General features: G+C 45.2%; 1 protein-coding gene across 1 annotated transcript in view; it reads left to right on the forward strand.

Annotated features, from left to right (window-relative positions):
* Positions 1-9,966, forward strand: part of IFT43 (intraflagellar transport 43) — a 16,780-nt gene extending 6,814 nt beyond the window's left edge. The window contains exons 3-6 of the mRNA XM_010079106.1: positions 6,939-7,011; positions 8,412-8,487; positions 8,837-8,899; positions 9,726-9,966. Coding sequence (XP_010077408.1) covers positions 6,989-7,011; positions 8,412-8,487; positions 8,837-8,899; positions 9,726-9,836 — 273 coding nt within the window. The 5' untranslated portion in view covers positions 6,939-6,988 and the 3' untranslated portion in view covers positions 9,837-9,966. The remainder of the gene's footprint in view (positions 1-6,938; positions 7,012-8,411; positions 8,488-8,836; positions 8,900-9,725) is intronic.
* The last annotated feature ends 220 nt before the right edge of the window (positions 9,967-10,186 follow it).

Here is a 10,186-nt window from a genome sequence, read left to right on the forward strand (position 1 = left end):
GAACAGGGAGCAGCCTTTGAAAATAGGAGAAGAGATGTTACTGAGAAGGCGGGCAGGCATAGTGCTCTGTCAGGGACTGTTGGTAAGGCTAGGAGCTGCGTTACGACTCTACATGCTGATCACCTCAGGTGGACTCCAGGTCCTGGGCCTAGCCTCCGGTCTATCCTGTCTTCTGCTGCTGGTGAACAAGCCTATGCATTAAGAGGTTCTTCATCTTTAAAGCCGTTAGTGTCTGGTCTTCTTGGACAATACAAGACATGGATTACTGCCTGTTAAAGCCCTGCACTGAGCCCAGCAACTCATCTGACATGGCTGTTCTGTGCCCTGCCTGCATTGCAGCAGTGTCTGTCTTCTCACCTCGCAGGGGCTGAAACTGGACAGAGGCTTTGTGTCAGTAGCAGCCTTGGGAAGTAGAAAATATGTCTGATGCCTGTCTCCAGCAAACTCTCAGGTGAGGAAGAAGCAATGCCATGCAGAGTAGTCTGTGAAAGCAAGCACTATTGAAGCAAATAGAGTGTCTCATGGACCATCCAACTTCTCAGCTGGTGCTCCATCTAGCTGACAGCATCACCAGAGCTTGGTGGCTGAAGAAAAAAATATTTTGTCTGATGCATCTGTAAGGCAAGGCTGGGGGTTCAGTACTGAATCCGCCTCATGACCTGCCCTAGATCCTATGAATCCTCTGGCACACACCCACTGGGTGACTTTTCCTATGAGCTCACCCAGGTTGTGCTGTTACCATTCTCTTCTCAAAAGGGTGTTTTGGGACATGGGACATTCATGTCATCTTCTGCTTGTCTCAGTTTTTGCGGCAGTGCCATAGTAGCTGTGGAACTGCCCACTTTTCACTCTAATGTTTTCATCTCCCTGCTGGCTGATCAGGCAGGTACACTGTTCCATGTTGGCCTACTAGTAGGGCAATTTCAGCCAAGAGAAAGGCATCCCTATGAAAGTAATGTCCAAGCATCCACAGAACTGTTTTTATCCTCTTCATTTGTCTGCTGCTCTCCTGAGAAAGCTTCCAAGAGGCTTCAAGCTTGTTTGTGTGTTCAACAGAAGCTGTCTGTGTCCCTTGTTCCTTATGGTTTTTTGAAGATTTTTTTTTGCCTGTTGCTTTGCACTTTTGTCTTTTTTTTTTTTCTTAATTCTCCATTTTCCACTTAGAGAGAAAAATTATTTATTGCATTGAGATGTGCTAATTAAAGCCATTTTCTGGTATTTGGTTACTGAAGTGTTTGATGTCTTTCTGACAAGACCATGAAATGCACGGAGCGTCCACAGGGACAGAATTTGCTGAACACGGTGCTTTGTAAATGAGGGACACAGTGTCGCAGCAGCTCATGAATATGAAACGCCCATGATGCTACCTCAGTGGACTTGGGAACACAGATGAATCCTGTCATGTGCTAAATGAGACCAATTTCTTTCACTTAACTTCATCTTCAATCAGACCTTCTTCCATTTGCCTGTTTAAAATTCCCCAAACGTGATGCAGAAGGTAACAGCATTCAGTAAAACAAAGTTTTACAGCAGCAGAGATATTGTAATTATTTCAGTTTTGCATTTTATGAGCAAGCAACTTAAACTAAAGTTAGTTTCATTCTTATGCCTGTTTAGTGGTAGGGGACTATCAGGTCCAGAGGCTGCTACCCTCTTTGTGTTCTCTGGATATGGTGGTATGTGCACGGGGCGGGGGGCAGCACAGCCCCCTCTGCGGGAGTGTCTGTTCTGAACCGGCCTTTGAAATGCTCCCTTAGTTGGGGGAAGTGAATCAGACTACATGAGATGGAGTTAAGTCTTTCAGTGTCAGGGTGTTGGCTTGGGAGACTCTTAAAGCAGCTCAGGGAGAAAGTGGTAACCGCACTGCTGACTAACTGCAGGTCTGACCTGTGACATGGTCTCTAGATCCAGCTCTACCACTGATTTATTGCCTGACCTTGAACAGATTCTGTCTGTTATTTGCTGTCTTGTCTTTAATGGAGAATTTAGTTCTTTGGGTCTAGGACCAGATCTTTCTGTGAGCTTGCAGGATTTTGAGGAACTCAGCTTGCAGGTGTTGCTACTAAACCAAAAATCAGCCCTGCCTGGGAGGGGAAGTACAACTCACCAACTTGCAGGAGCAATTGAGTGTTTAGGTGGTGCAGGTTCTTCTACCTTGTTGTTTTCCATGGTTGTCCTTCTCAGCTGTCAGTAAGTTATTTGCTAAAAGGTAAAAAAGGTGATGGTTACTGCATGTGCTCTAATATGAACACCTAAAGCCCTCCTTTGTTTATGGCTTAAAAAGCTGCTGTTCCTTCCTTACTGTTCGGCTATCTGCATGTAGCATGGGTCACCCTCAGTCTTTCCCCTCCATCTTTTCTTCCTACCCTCCACATGCTTCGGTCTTATGCTATTGGTGTGTTACCATAACTTAGCCATGAAGCTCTTTTTGAGTAAGACCTAGCTCAGTCCAGCTATTGTAGTAAAAATATTATTCCTACTTACATGCTGGGACTTAGATGTTCTGAGACAATCAGTTTGGTACAGTATATTGTAACTCCCCTGTGAGCCAACATTTCATACTGGTGTCTCCTACCCCACCATAACTTCTGCAGCGATACACTCATTTTGGTTTCATTCTTTGTTGACTCTTAATCACCATCGGCTTGGAGATGGAGGGGAGTTTGTGTTCATCATCTAGCATTTGATGCTCACTCAGCATTTCACATCTCTACCATGAGCAGTTTCCAAAGCCAATATCTTGTTTCTTTATGAGCTGAGAAAGCCATGGGGAATGGCTTTGTGTTACTCTGTTCCCAGTAATTTTGAGCCATAAAGAGAAGCCTCATCCATGCCTCTTTAAGGTCACTGTATGCACTGAGTTTTTATGTTCCCCCCTCCATTTTCTGTTGCATACATTCATTTCTTCTGCTTGTAAAACACTACCTGATATATGTGTCTACTTATTCTCCCCTCCCTTTAGCTAAAATGAAAGCGGGATACTTACTCTCAGGGGGCGTGAGTGTCATTTTTAGGAGCATTCACTCTGAGAATGTTACCTGCCTTATGAAATGGAGATTCAGAGTTCTGTCTGGGAAAGACTGGTTGAGGTAGGTGGCATAGGTAACAGTACCTTGCAGCACAGTGTTCAGAGGCCAGCTGGGAGACTGGCGTTGGTAATATGGTTTATACTCAATTTGTTCCCCATTTTAATATTTAATATTTTTTACCAGTAACTCAACTTTGATTTTAATGTTTCTTACTATTAGTATCGTAGCAGTTTGTTCTGATTTCAAAGTCTGCAGGAAAGGATGTGAAAGTGGGAGAAGAACATCTGAAGCTGTAAGATTTTCATGGTGCTTGTGAGATTTGCCTACAGTTTTGATTAAAATCAGTTGATATTAAAGGCTATGGAAGCTGCTTTCTCCTCCAGAATGCAGCTGAGTTATGCGGCACACCTCCTCGCCAAACTGCAGAGAATCACTTTTTGTTTCCAGGTTTTGAAGCTACCCTTTCTTCTCAGCTGCAAACCATTTTGTTTTCATAATGCACAATGTTCACTTCGTTGCAGTGACCTGTTATCTGTGGAGGTGTTTCCTTTTGCACACAGGCAGCTCCTTAGCACGTAGGTACATTGTGCAGTCATTTCTAAGGTTTACCTACACGGGCACTGAATTCAGGTGTGAGAGCCTGGACAGTAAGGTATGTGTCAAGACTCTGCACCAAAACCACAGGCTTCTGGAAAATGATCTGAAGCCCTCACACTGAACTGAAGGGGAAAAATGCGGGTCACAGAGCAAAGCACACAGAGTAGGGGTTTGTAATGTAACCTTCTCATTGGAAAAACCTGCAGTGCGAAACTGGGAGGACATGGTCCATTTCTGCATATACTAATGTTATATGTAAGTAGCCTCACTGCAGCTAACGGGAATGTAAAAAGTAGAGGGTATGCCTATACTCTTGCGGCACAATAGGCCATGTGCTTCTTCCCCATGCAGTTGACGTAGTGCCGTGACTTGGCTGTGTTCCAGAGCTTACTGGAAAAAAGCATGTGAGTCCTAAGAAGAGGAACAAAAACAGTTAGGGGGCTGGAGACTGAGTGAGAGGAAAGGTTGGCTCGTTGGTGATAAAGTGAGAACTGAGACACTTTGAAAACTGTACAGAGAAAGAAGGGAGAGGGATTGTGGAGAGGTGGCACCACGGGAATTGGCAGAGGGAAGAGGAAATTATGAGTAACAAGTGAAAAAAAAAATAAAGACCCAAATATTTCAGGGCTGATTTGCCACTGATAGCAGTTAGCCTGGGGAGATGATATTTTCTTAGAATTTGCAACATTTTTGTTCTGTTTACTGTCAAGTCTCTCAGAGTCCTAAAGGGCATTGCTTCTGCCTAGAAATGGACAAATCATCCACACTTTGCAGTAAGAACAAGCATGCACTGGCCTTTGTTGGAGGGGCTGGCAGGAGCCCTCAGAGTGTTCCCAGCTCTTCTGTCTGAAATATTTTCAGAGTCTATAACATATGGGAGCCTTGACTTTCTTTTGGAAAGAATTTCTATGTGATTGCCTGGATTTTGCTAATACAGACTAAAGGTAGCGCTTTGCAAGGGGTTTGGGAATCTCTCCATGGAATTCAAAGGGAATGAGATAAAATCAGCACTGGAGAATCCAGGAGTCTTCAGGAACCTGCAAAACGGAAGGGACATCACTGATCTAGGCCCTAAGTTTGCAGTTTTTTCTAATGCAAAAAGAGATCATCAGAAGTAAAAGGGAACTAGGAAGAGGGGACCCCATAAATAGCTGCCAAAATGAGGACTGAGTGAAGAAATTCAGTTTTCTGCAAACACCTTCCACATGTCTGCTGTCAAAGGAGGATAAGGATCTGACCTCCTCCTGCTGCAGGAAATGCTGCTCCATGGGTGAGGGCATCTCTGTTCCCAGGTAGTTCTTAATTTAGTTATGTTTGCTGAGCAACGTTCATAGTCTCCTAAAAAAACTCAGGAGAGATTAGACTGTTTCTCATTCCCGTTCTCATTTGCCTGGACTTAACAGGGCATCTCTGCACAGTGCTTCATTACTCCCCTTGGACCAAACTCACCAGCCTGTTACCTCCTTGGTCTTTGTTGCTTGTATACAAAGACTTTATCCCACATTATCATTGAGCAGGTTTTACCATCTGCCTCTACAGGTCAGTCCCTCTGTCTATGGAGGTGCTTTTGTCTCCTAACTGCATTTTGCTACAAGTTTTACCAAGAGATGGGAGCCCCTGCAGGGAAGAGCCAATGGGATAGCAGCTTCTTCTGTGTATTGGCCCTACCAGCAGAGGGGAGAGGTTTGCCCCAAATGCCCAGCGATGCAGTGGTGAGGCTTTCCTTGCATGTGTCTCCTGTCTAAGGGGCAGCCTGGGGGCCTGTTGCTGCAGTTTCCCTTTAAATGTCTTTGGGCAGTTTGCTGTAGTGGAGAGCTGCTCTGCAGGCACCTGCTCCTTGGGCTGCTGGGGAGCTGGGAGGCACAGCTCTGCTGAGGCTGGCCAAGCTGTCACTGCCTTTCGCTGTGTCCAGGCTCTTGCAGCAGCCCCTGTCCCACTCAGCCTTCCTCCAGGCAGCCAATTAGTGAGAAATCCCACTGTGCGGCCAGCTCCGAACAGCCACTGCGCCAAGGCCTGGGCTGACCCGTGCCCTGCCGCAGCTGGGCGAGGGCTGGCTCCTGCCCCGCCGGCCGGGGGGATGCGCAGTGGACGCTCAGCCGGAGAGAGCAGCTCAAAGCCTGCGAAGCTGACAGGCAGCCGGAGAAAGGCCTTTTCAGAAAGGCCCTGCCCAGAGCCCTGGGTGCCACAGGTGGGAACATCTCTCCAACTCCTGAATATTCATCTCAGCGTGGGCTGCAAAATGGGGCAAAGCCAGGCCCAGCCGCCTGCTGCCGTCCAGCAGTAGCATGGCTGCACTGTAGACAGAGCCGGGAGCAGCCTGCTCGCTCCAGCGTCTGCACACTGTGTGAGTGAAACCTTTTCCCGGAGCCGAACCACCAGCTTTTCCACGGTTTGTGTGCTCTGGGTCTCTGGAGAGCCTTTGTGGCCTTGAATCTTTAAAGGAGCTCTGCTGCTGTACTCTGTCCTTGCTTTGTGCCTTCTCCTCTCTCCATTTTTGCTCTTTCAATCTCCAGCTGTTTACAGGACTGTCAAGTGAAAAAGCATGCAATGTTCTCAGAGCCTTCCTCCTTTAGCAGGATTCAGTGCGCACCCAGTTCTTCCTCCTCTCCTCCATTCTTTTGTCTCTAGCATCCTTTTTAGGTGGAGGACCTGTAGTCCTTGTGCTGGGAATATCCAGTGACCCAGACATCAGCCATTTCAGGGTCACAATGGAAATAATGAAAAAGTTTATGACAATTACATGCGTCTTCCCTAGTCTTTGTATCTGCCAGACCACCAGTACTTCCTTCCTCAGCTGTCAGGAAGGTCACAGGTCTCTGCACAGTCTGAGACCATCAGCCAGCAGCTCTTTCAGCATGTAGTTTTACATGGCTTCTCTCAGTTTATGCCCCACATTCCATTTCTAATAGAGGCTAGGTGACTGGTTGCTGAGCTGAGCAAATTATAATGCATCTGGTAAGAAATGTTTGCCAGTCTTACAATGATGGCAAGTAGGCAGTGGGATTTAGTGCAGCCAGCTTCTTTCAGCTTCAAGGTTGTGTTCAAATGCATGGTCCATGGCTATGGAGTCCTACCCAGCCCAAATCTGCTCCTTTTCCAAGATTTCTTTTGACCCCAAGCTTCAAAACTTTATTGCCTTTTTTTAATATTAAACAATATATTTTTAATCATTGCTAAGTAACTCTCTTGTGCTTTCCTCTAATAAGAAAAAGGCTGTTTCTTATCTGTGAAGCAAGCTGTTTCTTATCTTGTCTCTAGTGAGAGGCAAGCATAACACTCTCCACTTACTGCTGCTGCTTTCTCTTGTTGCAGACATTCCCGTGATCCCTGACTTGGAGGAGGTCCAGGAGGAAGATTTTACCATGCAAGTGGCAGCTCCCCCCAGGTAAGAGCCCCGCCAGGTATTCCTGAGGTTCTCATCAGCAGTGCAAAATGGCTGCTGAAATGAAACTCCATCTTCTCTCATGCTCTCTGGACGTCAGTGGTAGTGCCACTCGGCAGGATTCGATGCTGTGTAGTGTGGCAGTGGGGCTCCAAGCCAAACAGTACAAACTTCTTGTTTCCTATTACACAGAGAAAACAATTACTGCATATTCTCTCTATATATACAAAAACTACATTAGAGTAGCCTGTTTGATGTTGCAAAATCAAACTCACAAAAGTTAGGAATTGCTTGATTTAATGTTGCCTGTATAACCTCAAATGCCTCCTGCACACATGTATTATCACACACACTTTGATTATGCATAGTTGTAGGTTGCTTTGCCCTCCACAGGATATCCTTCTTACTCAAGTGCCTAGTTAATTTGCAAAGTACAATCCTGTTGTTTGAAGGTTTTATCACAGTAGTCTTGGGGTTAGCTCAAAGGAGACCATCAAGTGTTAAATAATGAAAGTTTTGGGGGTTTTATCTTAAGTGTGTTAGTAGAGTCTTCTTTCCACTGTCAGTCCTATTGCCCAGATCACAGACTGGGATTTCTATTGACCCTTATTTGGTGGGGTGGGATATCTTACTCCTGACCACAGGTGCCTCTTGCACAAGTCTGGAGTAGGTATTGTAATTAAATAGCTGCTAACAAATATAAATGACATTTTATAGTAGAAAATTTAAAATTACTTTGTCTCTCACCAAAGTCTTTTTTTTTCTCTCTTTTTTTGTAATTCCATCTGTTCCTCCTGCATCCATATAGTCTCCCTGCAATAGAAAATTCAAGTAATTTTCATGGACAAAAACAAACAGAAATTAAATTAATATAGGTCTTCTCTATAGTATTGCATCGTCTGCGAAGGGAAGCCTAGTACAACAGTGTATAACCCCCCTACCCTGTGTTTCTTTTTGGAGGCTACATTTTAAAAAATTGTGTTTGATAGCTGTGACTCAGCTCAGACATGGAAATCACAAGGTCTGTACTATTCTGTAGCTGGTATAGTGGGACTTTGAGAGCCTGCTGGGCTGTTCCAGTGTTCACTACATTCCTGTTTCCTTTCTGGCCCTTGTAGCTAGTCTGTGGATATTCTCTCTGGTGTGCTGGCTTCTCTGAGGGAGTCTGTGGTCACTCGACATCCTATTTTTATGCACGTGCACAACCTGGCATGCAGATTTGTCAAGGACTGTTCATTTGCTGAACAAGATTTGCTTCTGTCTGGGGACACCCATCTTGAGAGTTCACATAAGTGATGTGGACACTTGAGATGGATGTCACTGGATTCCTGTTCATGACACACTTCTCCTCAAGTGTGCTTCCACACTTACACAGACTTTTCTTTCACCCTTTCTGGTTGCAGTGTGCAGGTGAACCGAGTACTGACCTACCATGACCTGGACAAAGACCTTATGAAGTATGCTGCCTTTCAGACTCTGGTAAGTGGATGTTGCTATGGGGTGACCAGTGTGACTCCCTCTCCTTCCAGACTCCCATCAATCTCTACAGTGATACTCAGCTGTGTAAAATACGCTCCCCTATCATCCAAACAACTTCCAGTCTGCTTTCAGTCTGTTCCTCTCTGCAGTGTGGCTTTCGCACTTGTTTGTCTCTGTAAATAGTGGGGGTATCTGGTGCTCACATGAAGCTCCTGCTGTTGTCCTGGACAAAGTAAAGTACGTGCCCCTTATGAGGAAAAAGTTGTGCCTATCTCTAGCAAGACCTACCTGGTGAAATGAAGGTGTCCACTTTCTCACTGTCTGTAAGACTGACTGTGTATGTTCGTAGGATGGAGAGGTTGACCTGAAGCTTCTCACCAAAGTTTTGGCTCCAGAGCATGAACTACGAGAGGTGAGTCTTTCTTTTGTGGGAACACCAACAAGGCAAAAGCTTCTTATGTGTCTCAGACTATACTTGGAAAGTAAGCCTTTGTTAGTGGGGTGGAAGAGAGAGATGAGGAGGAGCCTCTGAAGAGGAGCTTGTCCAAGAGGATGGAGGTCTGAAGTCCCCAACAGATTATTTTAAGTATATATATATATAGGGCTTTCTCTGTTTGAGATTATGGCATCACTGTGATTTGTCCCCTTCAGTATGAAAGAGCTAGTGAGGAAAATGTGATGGGCCTAGCACTCTCAGAGATCCCTGCAGAAACAGTGCTCCGTGTATTGTCTTTTGGCGGCCACCATGAGCTCCAGATAGTTGTGCAGTGCAGTACAGAAGGACAAAGGCAGAAAGCATTTGGGGTTTAGGCAGAGGGATGTGTTAAAGCAGGACAGAACAACATCAATACAACTGGGGGGACTGAAGCTCAGGACTTGCAACAAAGGATTTCTGTGTCTCAGAATTGCAGATGAAGTGCAGAAGGGTGGAAGATTTTTATGGCTTCTCTTTATGCCCGGCCTGGGAGTATCTAAGATTAACAAGTGTGACAAAATCTGGCCTTTACGGAATTTTGGAACATGAATAATTCTGTCAAAATCTTTAAATTGCAGCAGGGATTCACATTTCATTCTGGCTAGGATTCTTTTTCTAGCCAACTGAATCTGGGACTTCCCGGGCAGGGGCAGTTGCCACTTAGTTTCTCTCTTTGCTGTTCATCTTGAATATTTGGCATTGTCCAGAGACCTTTGGGTGTCACCAGTAACATTCAGCATGTTTGTCTTTTTCTTCTTGGTAGGATGATGTCAGCTGGGATTGGGACCGTCTCTTCACAGAGGTATCCTCAGAACTAGTGACTGAGTGGGACCTGGGACAGTCTGAGAGAGAGGACCACCTCAGCCTGTCCTAGAGCACTGGCACATCAGACATCTCATACATGCATCCCCTGTAAATAGTTTAGCACTTTATAATTTTCTATTCATTTGTTTGTATTTGGGAATTTATTTCAGACATGAAAATAAATAGGACCTTGCTTTATAGGAAAACCGGCTTGGGAGAAGTTTTGGGTATTTTGTAACAAAAATCTTTGTTCTCAAAAGAGGTTAAGAACTCTAAACGCCATAAAATATTTACTTATGAACAGACCCTTCCACCCCACTAGCGCCTTTACAGATAACTGCAACAGTCAATTTTTCCTCTACTGAAACGCAGCCTCTGTGGGGTGGACCATCTTACAATGGACCGTGGTTTTCACTGATG

This window comes from Pterocles gutturalis, unplaced genomic scaffold, assembly GCF_000699245.1.
Source record: "Pterocles gutturalis isolate BGI_N339 unplaced genomic scaffold, ASM69924v1 scaffold8076, whole genome shotgun sequence".
NCBI classification, from domain to species: domain Eukaryota; kingdom Metazoa; phylum Chordata; class Aves; order Pterocliformes; family Pteroclidae; genus Pterocles; species Pterocles gutturalis.